Raw genomic sequence first — 17,845 nt, forward strand, 5'->3', positions numbered from 1 at the left:
TAGTTGGCCCTCTCACAGTAAAAGGGTCGACGAGCTGTAACTCGCCGCTTCCAGTTTAATTGCGCGAGCCTTGAGTATTGCTCGTTAGGTCTTCACAGTTAGGGTTGACAAACTGCAAATTGGGCACCCACCTACCTGAGCAGCCCAAAATGGACAGCTATCACGCATCCGAGTCTGGATCGCGACAAGAAGCATCCGAGAAACTGTTGTCCGACTCTAGCTCTCAGAACGATTCTCACAACCATATCGAACTAAAACGCGCACGAAGAAGCCGGTGGTATTCGCGATGGATCATTGCACTTCCCGGATTCTTTGCCTTCCTTACCATTTACTCCTTGGCTTTGGTATCTCTTGTGAAGGACTCGGCCTGTCTGGCTCAGTCTAATTCAGCTGGGCAACTCATCTACAGTGCGCAAGATTGAGTACAGCCACGTGTGTAAGAGTACTTGCTGACCTAGACCAGCACCTGTACGGGACGCCATCGTCAAAGAAAAGAAGACCATCGATGTCTCGGTCCTGCATGGAAATCCCTTGAAAGGGCCACCAAGTCCGGAACTTGACGAGGCATGGAGTCGACTTCTAATGAATGCCAACGTACGTGTGTCCGCAGAGGATCTCGAGAAAGCAGGAGTCGAGTCCATTCCGCTGAATGATGGCTCTGGCAAGTACTACGCGATCCTGGATGTGTACCATCAATTGCACTGCCTTAAATACATTCGCCATTATATGTACAAGGTAAGAGCACACCCAAGCAGGCCAACTTGTTTCGCTTCTGTAGCTGACATGTTAAACAGGATATTTACGACGACATTCAGCCATGGACTCCAACCCACGTAGATCACTGCATTGATAGTATTCGGCAGAACCTGATGTGCAATGCGGACACGGCAATGATGGGGTTTCGGTGGGTGAATGATAGTCTCGAGCCCAAGCCAAATTTTCGTGGCCAGCATGAGTGTGTGAATTGGGAGAGTATCGAAGAATGGGCCTCTGAGCGATCATTCAACCCAGATGACCAGGCGAATTTGCGCCACCCAAGCGCTGCATAGCAACGTATACATTAGACTATAATAAAGAAACATATGTGTGGTATTGTGGTATATATCTATCTATTCTGCTTCCGAGTCCTCAGGCGCAACCACGGGTCGGTGCTGACTCGCCCACTCAAATACATCGCGGTAATCTTTACATACATGATAGTGCCCATCTATGAACTCCTTGGGCCCGCTCATAGGCACCAATGTCGTATCAATATTACACATAATGGTCTGCCGGATCTGATCGATACAATGCATAACATGCGCCCATGGCTCGCTCTGATTCTTCTGCGCTTGAGATTCAAAAACTGAGGTTCGAATCTTGGCCAAACAGTGCAAGTTATGATACCCGGCCATGAAAAAAAGGCCATTACCAGGCGTATCGGGATCCGGCCATGTTTCTGAAAGGCCGTACATTTCACGGTCGGACTTGCTTACTGATACCAAACCATTGCCAGCTTCAGGTTGAATGTCAGTCAATATACTCGGGAGAACCACAGCGATCTGTAACTTACAAGGGAAGAGACCTCTCCAAAGAGAGTCTGCTTGCGGTTTCTTCGCGTCAATATCACCATAGGTCGTGTCTTGAAACACTGCAGTATGAATAGTCTTGTGGGGCGGATCTGGACAAATGTTTTAGCAAGTCGGATGTATGCCTGGGAGAGCCAGCTTTCTCACACTCATCGATGCCCATGGGTTTTGGTGGTATAGACCATAACGTCAAAATCCAGCCCGCATTACTTATCAACAAGAGCACGAAGACGCCCGTCTGTAGGAGAAGAGGCACATTGTTTTGACGACCTTGAGGAGCCAGCGACCATTCGGATTCACTTTTTTTCTCCGATTCTGACTCTGGCAGTTGGCTGTACCTCATTTCGTGGAGGAGTGCCTTTCAGAGCTTTCCTAGACAAAACTTTTAAAGCGAATTACTGAACTTGTGATGTGGAATTGGAAGTAGTCCAGAAAGCAAAGTAGAAGGACATAAAACAGCGGGCATCATTAGACCCCGGAATTTGACAGGCGTATTTTTCGACAATCACTTCGAGGCCCCAAATGACGTGACTAGGGTCACAATAGCGGGCATTAGCATAACGACAAACAAGCTCCAATCCAATCTGAGAGAACAAACGGCACGAATGCATGGTTACAGGGCAATATGTACCAAGTCTGTATTCGTATTGAAGTCGGACCGGTCTTGAATACTACCTGTACTACTTTCTAACAACATATTCTTCCGACAGAAACCCCAAGACTACTGCATGCGCCTAGTCTACGACTCTCCATTATCCTTGCACCTGCATATTCCAATTTAGGGTATTCAATAATCCGGACTATAATCCAATAATGAAGATTATCAAATCCTTAAATCAATAAGAATATTTAGATTATTTGAGATATTAACTTTGATTCAGATATTAAACTATTTTCAGATTTCTAATTATTTTTAAATATTTAAAATCTTATATTGTTGGACTACAATCCGGACTATTGAACAATCTGTTCTCATTAAGACTAGTATAACAAATAGAGAGAACTAGGGATAGTATAAACTTATAAATAAATTTAATAATAGGCCTTATATAGTACAGCGAAATAATGAACGAACTACTATAATATATTTATAGAATAATATTTTAACACAAATTTTATTCTTATATCCATATTATTCTACTCAAAATAAGATAAGAAATGAAGAAAGTTAGATGATAATGTAAACTTACAGAAAAGCTTAAATCATGGTAGGCTTTTGCACGATGTGATAAGATAGGAAACGGATTATCATACTAGATATGGCATGTTATTTTATGCCGGAAAAGGCAGGTGACAATGTTCTAGTATAAGCCCTATCCTCGTGTCTGCATATTCTTATTGAAAGATGAAGAAAACTAGGAGACGGCACAAACTTGTAGAGAAGTTCATAGTAGAGTAGGTCTTTTTACAATATATCAAGACAGGAAACGAATCATTATGATGAATATGGAATGGTGTTCTATGCCAGAGAAGGCAGGTGATGGTGTTCTAGCGGGATCTGATTGCTGACTACATAAAACACATATTTCAGTATCCTCGGATCGAGGACCTCAAAGTTGATCCGCTTATGTTATCGTAGAGCTGTACAAAAAGATGCTTGATCGTCCATACGCGAATACAGTAAGCGAGGCGGGGGAAAGGAATCCTTGTTCGCCAGCGAGCAGTGCCCCATGCCAAATCCGGCCGTTGTCGATATTGACCTATTATTCTCAGTTATGGGAGATTGACTATCTTTTCGTCTATTGCAGCGTCAGTTCGAACTCATCTATATATTGAGCCTGAAGATCGGTCTCTTCAGTTACTCAACCATCTCTAACTCACTTCAATAAACCACAATCGTTCCTAGACCTAAAAAAAATCTCTCAGCAACAATGGCTTTCAAAAATTCTGTTTTGCTGGTTCTCGCCATCGTCTGTGCCAACGTCCTCGCTGCCCCTTTGGCCCTTCCAGAAGCTGCGACCGATGACACACTTGAGACTCTCTCAAGTGCAAGCACTGCCTACGTCCATGGCTCCTATGGCTACGACAAGCGTGCGAAGGAGACTACCGATGACACACTCGAAACTCTCTCAAGTGCAAGCACTGCTTACGTCCATGGCTCCTATGGCTACGACAAGCGTGCGAAGGAGACTACCGATGATACACTCGAAACTCTCTCAAGTGCAAGCACTGCCTACGTCCATGGCTCCTATGGCTACGACAAGCGTGCGAAGGAGACTACCGATGATACACTCGAAACTCTCTCAAGTGCAAGCACTGCTTACGTCCATGGCTCCTATGGCTACGACAAGCGTGCGAAGGAGACTACCGATGATACACTCGAAACTCTCTCAAGTGCAAGCACTGCTTACGTTCATGGTTCTTACGGCTACGACAAGCGTGACGAGTAGTTTTGCTGGACGTTGTGCGTGTCATGGTACTTCTCACTGCGATTGTGTTTGTGAATACATATTTGGCTCTATACTCGAGAGTGGGCAGACGGACTCGTTCGGAAGAATAAATCAGGAAGGTGGGACCTTGGAACGACGTTGGTATGACTGAGTGGACTATCAAACTGTTAGAGCTTATTTATCATGTGTCCGTAGAATCTGAAACACCATGTAGCTAGAATTAGTACTCCTTACAGAATGTGCCGAATTTGCTTAATTTCCTATTGTGCTTATTACAAGTAACCATGATGGCTTCGCCCGTAAAACAAACGAAGTAGTTAAGATAGCATGATTGAAGAGATAATAGATCATCATTTCGAGAGACTAGACCATTATTGCTTATACAAAAAAATTAATTCCAACGTTCTAATACTCTGAGATGAGGTCTACTCAGTACGTAAAGCAAGAGATGGTGGTTGATCGACTGCAGGGCCTATAATCTATGGACCAAGAATCAAGTTTAATCGATAGCAACTAATTGTCAGCTCGCTTCTGGTGAGGCTACAGATAGAGCAGACTCGGTAGGGTGGAGTTAAATGCTGGTGAGTTTTAGGAAGAAAATCGTGCGCTAAGATATGCAGAGCGGGAAGTGGCAAAATCACAAGCAGCTGCGCCTTTTACAGCGTAGATCCGGAGGATGTACCGGGGTAGATTTGATACTATGTGTACTTTCGTATAGAAGACGATTGTTAGTGGGTCTTTTACACAACAAGGCTGTTTTTCCAATCAACAGCTTTGAATTCTAGAATTTTCTCCATAGATTTCCTTAAGTGGTCAGGCAAAAGACAAAGCTAGACGAGACCCACTATCAGCTTCCTCGTGCGGCTAGACAGTAAGCAACTACGAAGCGAAATGCACGTACCACAAGATGGCAAACTACAAGAGGACTAACTAGGTTCTATTAGCGCCGGAAATGTATGTTTTCAGGGGGGTGGGGGCCAGCTGAAATGGCAATGTAACGCCTGGACCCATACCCAACGAAATAATCTCCAAAATCTGGTATCACTTAAATAATACTTTTATCAGAAATGAGAACTTAATACATTTTTGCTTTTCCGTGCCTATTATTGATATTCTAAAGGTTATATTTCAGAATTAGAATTACGCTATATATATGTAGACCGGGAAGTGGCACCCTCACTAGCAAGCACGCCTTTTTCGGCGTGGTCGCATAGGTACGCAGGATGTGATGGAGTGGGCTGCATACTTGTGAATTCTCAGGAAGCTTTATCGTGGGCCTCAAGGAGCCCATCTCCTTGTAGTTAGAGCAATTGGGTTATTGTCCGTCTGAGCATACTGTACTGTAGTCAGCATCTTCACCGGCTCTTTGTCCAGCGCGAGTGCTCGAATTGTTCCTCGATGTTCGGAAGCAGTGGAACCGAACCTACAATTTCTGACTTCTTTGGACTTTCTCATTTCATTCCATTTTTTTTTACACATCTCAGTTCGTTCTCCACTGGCACAATGTTTTACACTTTCCGTGGTTATAACAAACTCAACACTGATGAAGAGAAGGAACGCTCCATACGCAGCGTGACGGAAAGCACTTCACCTTGCGCGTACTGTGTAGGTCATGCCCATACTCAACCTCGAGCTTTGTTCATGCAATATCTTGGATGGTTCTTGCTACTTTCACTGTCTGTTTTTGTGGTCTTTTCAAACGGATACTTGAGATCTTCGAGCATCAAGCGGCTTATAACCCAAACGAGTTCATATTGTGAGTTTCATTCAATCTTACATTCATTATCTTCCACTGATAGCTCTGCAGCTCCTATACTGAAAGATTTGGATCCGGGACTTCAAGAATTCCGCTTCAATGGTTCTATTCGCTGGCCATCGCCATATCGAGGGCCTCCAACCAAAGAAATTGATGCTGCGTGGAATCGTATTTCAATTGTCCGGCCGCTGGATCTTGATATTTTGAAGGAGAACTTCCATACCATTGGCGTCAATCCAGATACAGCGGCAACAAATGCTCCAGAGCACGGTGGCGGGTACTTCATGGTACCGGAGTTCACACACCAGCTTCACTGCGTGGTGAGTATTGGATCGAAACCAAGAGATGGCTAGCCGATATACTGACCGCCGAACAGAATCTGCTTCGTAAAGCGTCATATTTTAAGTATGACTATTATAAAATCAATGACCCTGACTTCGGCGACAAGGAAGAAACATTCAAGGTTCATCTTGGTAAGCTTGAGTCATGCTGTCCATGATTGTATGGTACAGTTTTGCTGAAAGTTTTGATAGATCACTGCGTCGAAATGCTACGCCAATTTGTGATGTGTCATGCAGATGTCACCATCGTGACTGCTCACGTAAGTTCTTAAAAGAGCAGTTCAAGTGGGACTGGACACTGACGACTTCACAGTGGATCGAACAACGTAGCAGACCATGGCCTGATTTTAATACCAAGCATGTGTGTAGAGATTTCGAAAAGGTACTCGATTGGACAAACAGACATTCAAAGCCCGCAGGGACTCCGTTGATCCCTCTGAAGCCGGAGGGTGCCATGGCAATGAGTTCGCCGCCATAAGAGACCATTGATCATGGATATGATTGGAATTCAAAACTCTCCTTTCATTTGCGGTACACCATCACAACAAGAGGATTATCTTCGTCGAATTGCTGAAAGGGAAGCCTCTAAGCCCCATACCTGAGAGATTAAGGTTCAGTGTTACGTAATGACTCAGAAGTACTATGTAGAGAATCTACTGCCGATATATGTTTATGCTATAGAAAATATGCGGGAGATTGACGATAAGCCATGGCTTCTACAGGAGGATGGTGACCATTTACACGGGATGCAAAAAGCTAGACTTGAATAGGCATATAAATGCACTTATAACGTCAAAACCCTTTGGAATCTTGCTAATTTTCCTGTGGAAGGTATCTCCGGCATTTGGGCTATTATCAAGCAAATATTTATGAAAAAAAATTCAATTCGGAGGATGACATAGAGGGTGCTCTCCATGCAGAATGGTACAAAATTAGCATGCAGGAGATACAGTACCGCAGTTCCGATATACCTAGGAGATATGCTGAAGTTGTAACAACGAATAGAGGTCCTGTTCGAGGCAATAAGTGGTAGTTCAGATTTATAATGGAAATAAGTATAAGTATTTGATCTCTTGATTCTTATGCCGCTTATGGCCCGTTCGCATAGCATTCTGACACCCACTGTTGATTACCATCGGCCAGATTGGATCAGCATCATGACTGGTGCGGAGGCAAAGAGAGAGCGACGCCACTTCAGCATCCAGACCGTGGCTTTCAAAGACTATGGCTTAGGTAGTTACATGTAGTGCAAGCCAACGTAGAGGCATCACTGTCACAACGCCAATTCAAAATAGTGGTACAATTAAATGCCGTCCCCACCAATACTTGATACATAAACTAGCTATACGGAAGAGCGAGTGACAGTAGGTCTCGTGCAACCGCGTAAGGTAGCAATATGGTGTCTTTTTAGGACAAGCAGTGACAAAATTCAGCTTTCCAGTGTAGATTGCTAATTTCCAGTGCATATCGTACAATCACAAAATCCAGCTATTTAATTGGTCCAAATAGTTATTTCAATAATAATTTAATAAAAAGAAAATAATGACAAATTTTTTTTGGAAAATCTAATTTTTAAATTTTCAGATTTTCTATAAGATTAAAAAAATCTTTTTATTAAATTATTATTCAAATAATTCTATAAACCAATCAAATGCTTAGATTTTGTGATTATGCGATTATATAATTATACGATTGTACGATCTACGATATACACTAAAAAGTCAAATTTTGTTACTATTTGTCCCCCAAAGAAGTCATAAGCAAGGTTATTCTTACAATCAATATTCCGAAATTCAGGAAATTTCCCCATAAGCACGATAAGACAGATATTTCGGGCTATACGGAACCCACTGTCATGATAAGAACTGATACTTCTAAACGCTATGACACGACTGGCTATTACCTTAGCGAGCTTATGTATAAGGCAGGTGCAATCAATGTCGCACCAGTTAGTCAGCACTAGAAACACCTTCTTAAAAGGGTTACATTGCAGCATTGGAGAAATTCAAGACTTTTTACAATGTTATATTGTCACCACCGTTTCATTATATGAGACAAGCGTTGCAGACGAAGGATTCAACCGAATCTCTCTGAATTATAGAGTCTTTGAGACAAGTGCATATGATAGATTTTAGGTACATGTCGTAATATTCCACCTGTAGGTCGCATATTGCTAGTACGTATCAAGTATTACCGAGTCTGATTATTATAATTATAAAATATAATAGCTCTTTGAGTCAATAAATATTAAAATAATATTATCACGGGTCGCACTTAATCATAATGCGATCACTCATATACGCGTTTATATATATATGTAATCACATATACATAGCTAGTATATAAGAATACTCTATAAGTGCTCTACTCCCGATTCTATAGTTATAGATTCAAGGATAAATTTTATTATACTAATGTAGTTCTTCTAAGGCAAAGTGTTACAAATATACAATTATTCATGATATTAATTCTATAGAGTAGGGAATCTTTTTTTTAATCTTTATTTTTTGAAAAAAATTGTTTTTATTATTATAATTTTTCCCCCTTTAGATTTCATTAAATTTTTATTAGATTACTATATGATGATTTATTCGAATAGATCTATCAACCTATCGAATGACTAGTTTCAAGAGCGACTGTATCATCTGCATTAGAAAGTCACAATCTGCAGTAAAATGCTACAATATGCGACTGACTCCTACAATCTGCACAGAGAAGTCGAATTTTGTCGCTATTTGTCTCAAAAAGACGACATATGAGCCCTGGTCATCACGCCGCTAGCGATTCGTTCGTCCGACCCGCTGAACGCCACAGCCGACGTGTCGACATCGATTCAAAACATCTCAACCCCACACTCCAATATTCCTGCGCTATAGCGCACATGACTCCATAGCGCCTAGCACTCAAGATGCGGGACGGCTCACGATGTGTCTATTGTACGATACCTTCCAAAGACGGCCGCCATGAGAATTACATACTGCGATAAGCTCATTGGTGAAGAGACCTCGATTGATAAACACGTTACATCATGCACACGAATCCTGTCTCGAGTGACACATCGATACTGACTGCCGTCAGTTTCGCGAAGTAGATTTCCCAGCTTTCTTTCGGCAAGCCTGGTCCTGATTTTGACTTCCAATGTTTCAAAGCTTGTGTTGCAAACTTGCGCGCACATCGACACAGCCTAACTCCTGGCTGTATCTGTTCGCTGAAAATCTTCACCTTCACCTTCACCTTCACCACCATCATCATCATGTGTGCTCTAGCCTTCAAGCACACCAAATTCACTGTCTTTTTCACACTTGTTCTTCTTCTTATTATCTCACTCTTCGTCTTTTTCAGGGCTAGCCTTTCAAGCAGCCAAACGTACGGATCCTGGCTGTCGCCATCGCCATGCTCGTGCAAACAGCCCAGCGTGAGTGGCAACGATGATTTGACCAGAACACCTACCAGTGCCTATCTCCAAGCTTTCCGCATGAGACCCGAGCTCGAAGATATGACAGAGCTCGGGGATGCAATGTGGGCAACAATATCCTCGACTAAGAAAGGCGGCTTTCTTTGGGTACGACACAACGAGACTTACAATACTGGACACGGCGTGAGCATGTTTCACGCCTTACACTGCCTTTCTATGATTCGGGACGCTGTCAAAGGATCAAAGAGCGGGGCCATCGCTCACTCACATGGCTTCAAAAGAGGTATGCATATGAAAACGAGTGAGGAAGAGATGCATGTAGGGCATTGTCTCAGCTATGTTGCGCAATCGTTGCTGTGCTCGGCTGATGGTACGCTGGAGCATCCGAAAACTTATACAGATGATGCGGGCAACGTACTGAGGGACGATGTGGACGGAGAAGACATTGAACATCAGTGCAAGAGTGCGGGATACCTCATAGAGAAGATTGAGCAGACTGAGAAGCACCCACTGGACTCAGTACCGAGACTGAAGGGGGGGCAACGATGTGGGATCTTTTTGACGAGCTAAGGTAAATAGGCGTTGATAGTAAATAATGATGAAACGGATGTGTATGCAAAGCTACAGAAAGCTGTTTCTGAGACAGTTCCAACATGCATTTGTAGAAGTACATATAGTCATTTAAACACCATAACAGATTTTGAGGTCTTATTCCTCACCTTCAGTATGCTCCATCACAATCCACTCCTTCTTCGCATGGCACATGAATCAGCTCAAGCCCCTCCTTTGGCCTCCTAATGTATTGCATCAAATGTTCTACAGAGTTCTCTCTTGCCCATCCCACCACGTGATCCCAGTTCTGGCATGTATGTACCGTCTTGAAATTCGGCTTTGGCATTCGCTCCCCTTTGACCCAATTGTACGTCAAAATGCTGAGGTCTCCGCTACACATCAACGACTGGCGAATCTGCTCGATACAGTGCTCGCGATGCACCTGAACCTCCATTGACGTGTGGCCATAGAAGCCTCGATAATCGGGATACCGATCTGGGTAGAAGCTCTGACGAATAAGATTCTGGCACATAAGTGTGAGCTTGCTGACGGGCAAAAGTATCGCAGAGGGGATAAGTTTGGAGGAGCTCGCTTACCAGACAGTGCAGTTTGTGCACGACGTCAAAAGTCGCCACGTACTTGTCCTCAGGCTCGTAAGGTACGCGGACTCCTGTCTCCAGAGAGGGATTGACTTGTTGAAAGAGCTTTCCAGAGATGCTAAATGCGCCCATGTCGTCCTCGACGAGGTTTTTCCACGCCTGGTCTGTTTCGTTGCTGGGAGCTCCGGACCAGGCCGAGGAGAGTGTGAACGTCCGTTGCTGTCTCTGTAAAAGCTTTTCATTGGGCGCTAAACTGAAGTTAGTGGCTGGGACTTTGAATCTAAAACAGACATAAAGTGACCTACTTGGAGGGAGCATACAATCGGTAGCACGCAAAGCGTTTTTGGTCAATGCCCATGACATTAACACGGTGATCAATGAAACATTCAGAAGCAAGATGGCCACATTACACGCGAGGAAACACTGCGGCGACAATCGTGGCAGCAAACGAGCGTTCTTCGAGGCTGATAACTCTTCGCCATCGTCGAGGTTGCTCAAGGGCTGATATGAAGCCTTCGTCTCCTTATTCACAACCTCCATTGGTCAAAATCTGTCAGGCCACAATTCAGCCGAGGTCTGTATGGTGTGTCTGGAGAAGGATTGATACGTCGAGAAATACAAATTACGGAAGAAAGTTGTCAGTGGGTCTTGTCTAGCCTCATCTCCTGCCTTAGCATTTCAGGAAATTTATATGTAAGAAATCTAGAATTTTAGACTGTTAATTAGAAGAATAATCCAGGGTCCATTCGGATTGTCTTTTTGATTTGTTGTCAAAATAGGGTGGGTGCGTTGATTTAACCTTTTGTTGACACATGCCTATATCGGCTTAAAAAACGATCCGAACGCCCCCCTAACCCTGCTGTCTTACAGGGATGAACGAGACATACGGATAACCCACTTTGGTACAAAGAGGGCGTTTTCTGATAAGGTATGATCAAGGCGGGGTGGTAGGATTCAGGCGCTTACGAGCCACCGCCTCTAAATCCTCTGGGGTAGCTAAAAGCGTCCCGTCTTACATTTCGTTATCGCTTAGCTTGTCAGCAACGAATGGAGTGGAGCATTCAAGCTCTAACCGAATTAAGTGATATCCGATATCCGATATCACGATGATCTATTAATTGATACCTCTTTCAGAATAGAGGACTAAGAACCTCTTTTCACCTTTTGCTTTTATTAATATGCAATAGGTTATGCTTTAGGCCTTTGATTACTAAAGATATAAGACTTTATACGGTTTTTAGAGTCTTGATCATATTATTCTCATTAATCAGTTACAAATCACGTTGAATTTTAATTTTGAGTATATAAGAGGCTTTAAATTTAATTTAAATGCTATAGTTAAAGCCAAAATGATTTAACTCGGATGCGATTGAGACGGTTAAGTTAAATAATATGCTATCGTAACATTCTGACTACAGATTCGATATCAAGATAGTATTTGTCCTACAGAATTTGATGATATAAGCTACTGTAACCTTTGCTGTTGATACTCAGTAACTTTGCCTATATAGCACAAAGAATTCTCCGTACTAGGCGTGCTTTAAATACCTAAGTAGTTACTCTAAGTGGCTTAACTCAATATATATCTTCACTGCCTATCAAGACGCTTCGGACTAGAAAGCTTGTCCACTGGGGCCATGCTATCCCCCTAGTCTTGGCCTCGGGCACGAAGCCATCACAATCCCCCTCGCTGCTTGCTTTACTTCTCTGAGGACTGAGAACTGATAATTTTCCATCAAAGTCACCATGGCGTCGAAGCAACACGGCTTCTCTCAGCCAGAAAACTTCGAGGAAAAGTATCTCGATCATGATGCCGCTTCTGAAGACCACGACAGCTCTTCCGCTCTCCTATCATTAATCGAAGAAGACGGATGTAGTCTCGAACAAAGCCGTCAAAAGAGATGTCTTGTTTTCATTTCGGTCGGCCAGGCGGCGTTCTTCATATTTTCACTTTCCATGCTGATGTATTCATTGTATTTACAAAAGCCTCAAAATTGCACGCGAAAGATATCGTCGCCCTGTGAGTGCATCACTCCCTAATTCAAAAGCCGAACTTATTCGCAATAATGTCTGACCATCTAGCTCCTGCACTTGAAACGTTTACCGACGATGATTACGAATGGATCCGCTGGAACACTACGCTGAACACCTTTGGAGAGTTTACTGGCAACTACACGGAGGAGAAAGCCCAAGCATGGTTGGATATCACCGCAAGTAAGTTTTTCGAACTCCAGCTCAAGTACTTCGGGTCACTACTTCCACAGTGCATCGAAGTACTCATCGTTGTTTCATTCCTACTAATTTGAAGCCAGCTCCTGTAATCACTGTATCCGAGGCCGATATGATCAGCGCTGGTGCTTCCTTGGACTCCGTACGAGTGCCTGAATCTGCCGGAGGTGGCTACCTAGCTCAGCTCGAGGGGTTCCATGACCTACATTGCCTTCGCGTACTGTGGTATGATCACCACTCCGAGGAGATTCCGGAGACCAAGAAGTCCAAGCTAGAGAATTCACGACACTATGAAGCACATTACGAGCACTGCATCGACCTTCTACGGCAGAACCTGATGTGTCATTTTGAGTGAGGCAGCCTCCCTCCAATAATTGCTCCGAGCAGGATGTTGACTGACATATTTACAGTACAAGCTTTGCGACTTTCAATTGGCTCGTGGACATCGACGAACCATTTCCTTTCTTTGCAAACCCCAAGAAATGTCGCAAGATGGACAAGATACTGGAATGGACACATGAGCACAAGTTTCGTAAGCCACAGGGCTTTGTTTGGGAGGCTCCTGATGACGCTCATCTAGTCAGAGTAGTCGACCGTGTTGCGCAATGGGACGAGCCTCGAGTGGACAAGGATGGGAATGAGCTATGAAGATTTTGCAGTCTTTGGTTTGATGAGTCAGAGTATCCGATAGTCAGGACTGCAGTCCAATGATATAAGCGTTTGAATTTCTAAAAGCAATTAGAAACTTGAGAATAGTTCAATATTCTAATCAAATTCAATGTTCTGATTTGTTTAGGGATTTAATAATCCCTATTGTTGGATTTCAGTCCGGTTTATTGGACATCCTGGTTTGATCAATAAGTGGTATTGACCAAGTGCTTCGGCAACGCAAAACCATCGAACACAGAGAACCTCGTGCATGTCATTAAGTAGTCAGGGGCATATATTCGTATGTCCATGTACGTAGTAAAAGATTTAGACCGTGTCGATAGGCTCCATAGACGTGACTTGACTTCTTGTAATTCACATTCTTCCAATTCCCTTCCGTCTCCATCGAGTTCTGCCTGCTGAATTGCTACAAATTCATGATTGAGAAAAGAAACAATTATCTGGAAACCATCTGACTGTCACGGATCGCACTCAATCGCAATGCGATCGCTCACGTGTACATAGCTAGTATATAGGAGCGCTCTATAAGTGCTTTGCTCCCGATTCTGTAGTTATAGATTCTAAGGATAAATTATACCTTGCTTACGCAGTTCTTTTAAGGCAAAGTGTCACACTAACTACTATATATCATATATTTTTATAGTAAAATCCCTGCCAAAATCGTGTTTTCCTACACAAACTGAAAATGTATGTACCTTTTTTTTATTGAAATGATTGAAACGGTTTTATTATTTTATTATTCTTCTTGAAGAAAAAATTGATATTAAACACTACTATTAAAAAGTTCTGATTTGTAAATTCTTTCTTATAAAAACAAGCGAACTTTTTCCCTGAAACTCTAATAGTTTTATCTTTTAATGCCTTGTAACTTTTTAGAGAAAAATACAAAAAAATGAATTAGTTTAATTTGTAAATAAGTTGAGTAGATATTACTTGCTTTATTGTTCTTATTATAATTTAAAATAAGTTATAGTAATAAAAAAGGGTTTAAAAGCTGAAGATTTGATGATTTTAGCGGGAAAAACGTCACATGCGCGATAAGTAGAATCTAGGACTCTTACCTTCCACATTTCATACTTTTCGTCGGGATTCACATAATCACGTAAGCAGACATCGCTTATATATGCATGACTCATCAATAAGTCGTCCTCCCAGTATATAGATTCAGCTCATAGCCTTACTAGCTTCTTGATCCTTGGTCACAACATAACCAGAAGTTACGTCGTACCCTTCAGTGTGCTGCCGCCGAATTACTCGTGATCTTACAACTTGAGTTACTGATAATAATCAACAATTTTTGTCGCAAGATGTCTTCTCCAAATCCCAATCTTCGCACTAAAAATCTTACCCTTCGTCCCGCCGTCCCTTCCGATGCTGCCCCCCTCGCAGCCATATTTTCTAACCCCCTCAACAACCAACATGAGCCGCACACGCCAAGCAACCCAACGGTAGAAGAATACCAAGGCCGAATCCACAAATGGGATGACCTACGCGCTAGTGGGAAAGCCTACTTTCTAGTCATAACTCGACGCCCAACAACAGAGACGGGATTAGCTTCACCACCTGTGGATGGCGTTATCGGCTTCGGCGGCATCAACGCAGTCTCTACGGACGCTCAGGGTAAGCGAATTGCGGACCTGGGTGTTCTGATTGACAGCTCCGAGTGGAGAAAGGGTACGGGCGGGAAGCTTTGCAGGCCACGTTGGACTTTGCGTTCCGAACTGTGGAAGCGGAGGGTGTCGGATGTGAGGAGGCGTTTTTTGAGACATTGGCGGTGAATACACCGTTTCAAGGACTGGCTGACCAGATGGGGATGGCGAAGTGGAAGCGGGTAACGAGTGAGGGAAAGGAGCTTGAGTACAGGTTCAGCAAAGATGACTGGGAGGAAATGAAGAATGAAAGTGCGTGAGTCGGGCCACTGAGACGGAGACTTTGACGAAAGTTAAAATAAGTTACTCGCGGTTAATTCCACACATAAGCCTGCACAGAAATGCCTCTTCTTACAAGTTGCCGCAGCTTTGGAAATATTAGGCACATTAATTTGGATGCCTCGTGTCATCCGTAACAAGAAGTCCATACCATAAAGGATAATAGTGAGGCGGATACAATGCCGTAGTGAAGTGACCTCCAACTCAGAGCGCCAATGTGGTCTGTGCAAAACACCTTGATGAATGATTGATTGGATTTTATATTAGAAAACGAATGTGAATGTTTGATCAGATTTTAGGAATCCTGGGTGATATGATTGATCAATAAGACCCCTGTCAAGCGAAGGCGCCCTGAGTTGGTAGTCTCTTGGTTGGTCTCCTGGCTAGAAAGGCTCAGTCTTTGTGATGGTTCCAAGCAAGAGCAGTAAAGTTTGTATGAAAACACCGATACCCTTGACGACGTTATGAAATAGAATCAATATATGATACTCCTAGCTGTGAAGTTCTGAAAAGCCCATTCATCCGGCCAAGCTATCTTGATTTATATATTCCAGAATCTTTCGACTCGTATTGTATCTTATTTTCATTCCTTATGCTCTTTATTGTATACTCCAGCGCCCTCGCTTGTTCAACAAGCTCTATGTAATAAGCATCATCCTTATCCACATCTTTAGCGCAATACTCTACTTGTATAGCAAGGGGTTCGTAGTCACGTAGACGGTCAGAATCTCGCTCTCGACTCTCTCCCAGATTTTTCGGCGTGCATCGCGTCCTTCCTCCGTGTCGTTTGGATTGGGGGGTTGGAATCGTTGACGTTCCTCCTTGATTGTTTTGTAACCGTCTATTGCTCCCATGATGAGAATCAATGACATGAGAGTGAGGAATATGAAAAAGAACACGGTGTTGGCGGTATGCATCCATGAAGATGAGAATTCGGATACTGCGCATATATTTGCGTATTCAGACAGAGGAATAGAAGTCATTGTGGGAGATGACAATGATGGAGCGGTGATTGGTGATTGGATCGGTGTCATCATTTTGAAGCATGATTAGAGAAGTTGAGATCGATGGTGTTTCTTGTATTATCCTGTAGATTTATAGATAAATACTGAGCAGTGGGCCTTAAATGAAGTTGTTATCGGACATGCATGCAATTCTCAAAAGCATCTGCACCGAAGATAGATCGTGAGATATATACGTATATTTGTGCGAACGGTAGGCTGGTATGATATCAGAAGATCTTTGCAACCAAGTATTTTAAGCTCCAACTTCTAAACTCTGACCGGCTAAAATCTTCTCGACTAGTACAGACCTTATGATGCTTAGTATGCATGCCGATGTTATCAATTCGTGCAGATCAACGCGAGGAATTATGATTCATAAAACCCCCTCCATGATATTTTCTATTCTTGAATGAACTACCCCATCTGGGTCTGCAGTCTCAAAGTATCTAAAAGTCTAAATTGCAGTCCGACAAACAGAAGCTTTCCTTGCTGGAATCTGATTAAATTATTCCAATACTTCAAAGGATCGAATCCATCTTGAATATTGTATTACTTTCTAACGTTGAGAACCGCTGGATGTTGGACCACAGTGCGAGAAATTGAAATCCCAGCTGGGCTAAACAGGTGATATGATAATGGCGGACTAGAAAAGATGGGCGAAGGATAAAGGGCAAAAAGCAATTCTCTATGATAAATTTTCCTCTATATTCCACTATCTACATTCGAGGCAAAGACCTTGCATAATAAAAATTTCTCCTAGGCCCTTTCGCTACGTGTGGTTTGTCCGCCCTTTTTCGGTAATTCCTCAAAAAGAGCTCAGAAATTAGATTTATGACGGGTGAAGGGTAATAGACGCAACCAACTCCGAACTCCCTATCCCCAAGCCCCACCACCTAATAAACAAAACTACCTCTCCTTCTCCTGCCCCCATGTCCTCCTCCACTTCTACTTCCCCTTCTCTTCTCTACTCTTTTCTTACTCTTCGTTTCCGTTCCAAAAAGGTCGAGAAGAGTCTCGCCTAATCCACTCAATCTCTCAAAATCTCCCGCATCTCCGTCGTACTCATATCGCTCACTACTCCTAGTTCTTTCTCTTCGTCTCCGCGAATCATAACGTCTACCTCTACTCTCATGGCGATTCTGATCTCTAGATGAACTGCGGGAGGAACCGAGTAAGGAACGAAGGGCGAAGGCAATGGCCACCCACCAGAGGGCTTTCATTTTCGTGGTCTGATGTGTTCGGATTTGTGCTTTGGAAATTTGAAAGTCTGAGGAGATGTGAGAGTTCTTTTGTTGGTCCTATGATTGCCTCGAAAGTGGGAAGGCGCGACAGACTTGATTATCTATGCTTAAGGGTAACGTGCTGGCTGGCATAAGGTTTGATGCAATGCCGTG

The 17,845-nt window shown here is 43.1% G+C and overlaps 9 protein-coding genes across 9 annotated transcripts; 5 read left to right on the plus strand and 4 right to left on the minus strand.

Annotated features, from left to right (window-relative positions):
- Positions 1–149: 149 nt before the first annotated feature.
- Bfra_009524 (uncharacterized protein) lies at positions 150–1,049 on the plus strand (the record flags this gene model as incomplete). The annotated part of the gene is made up of 3 exons (XM_037339867.1): positions 150–408; positions 464–735; positions 795–1,049. 3 exons carry the CDS (start codon positions 150–152, stop codon positions 1,047–1,049), a joined length of 786 nt encoding a protein of 261 aa, XP_037189917.1.
- A 60-nt stretch (positions 1,050–1,109) lies between these two features.
- Bfra_009525 (uncharacterized protein) lies at positions 1,110–1,911 on the minus strand (the record flags this gene model as incomplete). Its single annotated transcript, XM_037339868.1, has 3 exons — positions 1,110–1,495; positions 1,553–1,660; positions 1,716–1,911. The coding sequence occupies 3 exons, from the start codon at positions 1,909–1,911 to the stop codon at positions 1,110–1,112; spliced, it is 690 nt and encodes a 229-aa protein (XP_037189918.1).
- Positions 1,912–3,439: 1,528 nt separating this feature from the next.
- Positions 3,440–3,958, plus strand: Bfra_009526 (uncharacterized protein; the record flags this gene model as incomplete). Its single annotated transcript, XM_037339869.1, has 1 exon — positions 3,440–3,958. The coding sequence occupies one exon, from the start codon at positions 3,440–3,442 to the stop codon at positions 3,956–3,958; it is 519 nt and encodes a 172-aa protein (XP_037189919.1).
- A 1,398-nt stretch (positions 3,959–5,356) lies between these two features.
- On the plus strand, positions 5,357–6,533 carry Bfra_009527 (uncharacterized protein; the record flags this gene model as incomplete). Its single annotated transcript, XM_037339870.1, has 5 exons — positions 5,357–5,714; positions 5,766–6,034; positions 6,091–6,187; positions 6,248–6,315; positions 6,369–6,533. 5 exons carry the CDS (start codon positions 5,357–5,359, stop codon positions 6,531–6,533), a joined length of 957 nt encoding a protein of 318 aa, XP_037189920.1.
- Positions 6,534–10,414: 3,881 nt separating this feature from the next.
- On the minus strand, positions 10,415–11,161 carry Bfra_009528 (uncharacterized protein; the record flags this gene model as incomplete). The annotated part of the gene is made up of 2 exons (XM_037339871.1): positions 10,415–10,869; positions 10,927–11,161. 2 exons carry the CDS (start codon positions 11,159–11,161, stop codon positions 10,415–10,417), a joined length of 690 nt encoding a protein of 229 aa, XP_037189921.1.
- Positions 11,162–12,367: 1,206 nt separating this feature from the next.
- Positions 12,368–13,498, plus strand: Bfra_009529 (uncharacterized protein; the record flags this gene model as incomplete). Its single annotated transcript, XM_037339872.1, has 4 exons — positions 12,368–12,641; positions 12,704–12,835; positions 12,934–13,201; positions 13,261–13,498. 4 exons carry the CDS (start codon positions 12,368–12,370, stop codon positions 13,496–13,498), a joined length of 912 nt encoding a protein of 303 aa, XP_037189922.1.
- Positions 13,499–14,826: 1,328 nt separating this feature from the next.
- On the plus strand, positions 14,827–15,428 carry Bfra_009530 (putative gnat family protein; the record flags this gene model as incomplete). The annotated part of the gene is made up of 2 exons (XM_037339873.1): positions 14,827–15,139; positions 15,184–15,428. The coding sequence occupies 2 exons, from the start codon at positions 14,827–14,829 to the stop codon at positions 15,426–15,428; spliced, it is 558 nt and encodes a 185-aa protein (XP_037189923.1).
- Positions 15,429–16,130: 702 nt separating this feature from the next.
- On the minus strand, positions 16,131–16,484 carry Bfra_009531 (uncharacterized protein; the record flags this gene model as incomplete). The annotated part of the gene is made up of 1 exon (XM_037339874.1): positions 16,131–16,484. The coding sequence occupies one exon, from the start codon at positions 16,482–16,484 to the stop codon at positions 16,131–16,133; it is 354 nt and encodes a 117-aa protein (XP_037189924.1).
- An 860-nt stretch (positions 16,485–17,344) lies between these two features.
- Positions 17,345–17,671, minus strand: Bfra_009532 (uncharacterized protein; the record flags this gene model as incomplete). Its single annotated transcript, XM_037339875.1, has 1 exon — positions 17,345–17,671. The coding sequence occupies one exon, from the start codon at positions 17,669–17,671 to the stop codon at positions 17,345–17,347; it is 327 nt and encodes a 108-aa protein (XP_037189925.1).
- Positions 17,672–17,845: the final 174 nt, after the last annotated feature.

The sequence above is a fragment of the Botrytis fragariae genome, assembly GCF_013461495.1.
Source record: "Botrytis fragariae strain BVB16 chromosome Unknown tig00000161, whole genome shotgun sequence".
Taxonomy (NCBI): Eukaryota; Fungi; Ascomycota; class Leotiomycetes; order Helotiales; family Sclerotiniaceae; genus Botrytis; species Botrytis fragariae.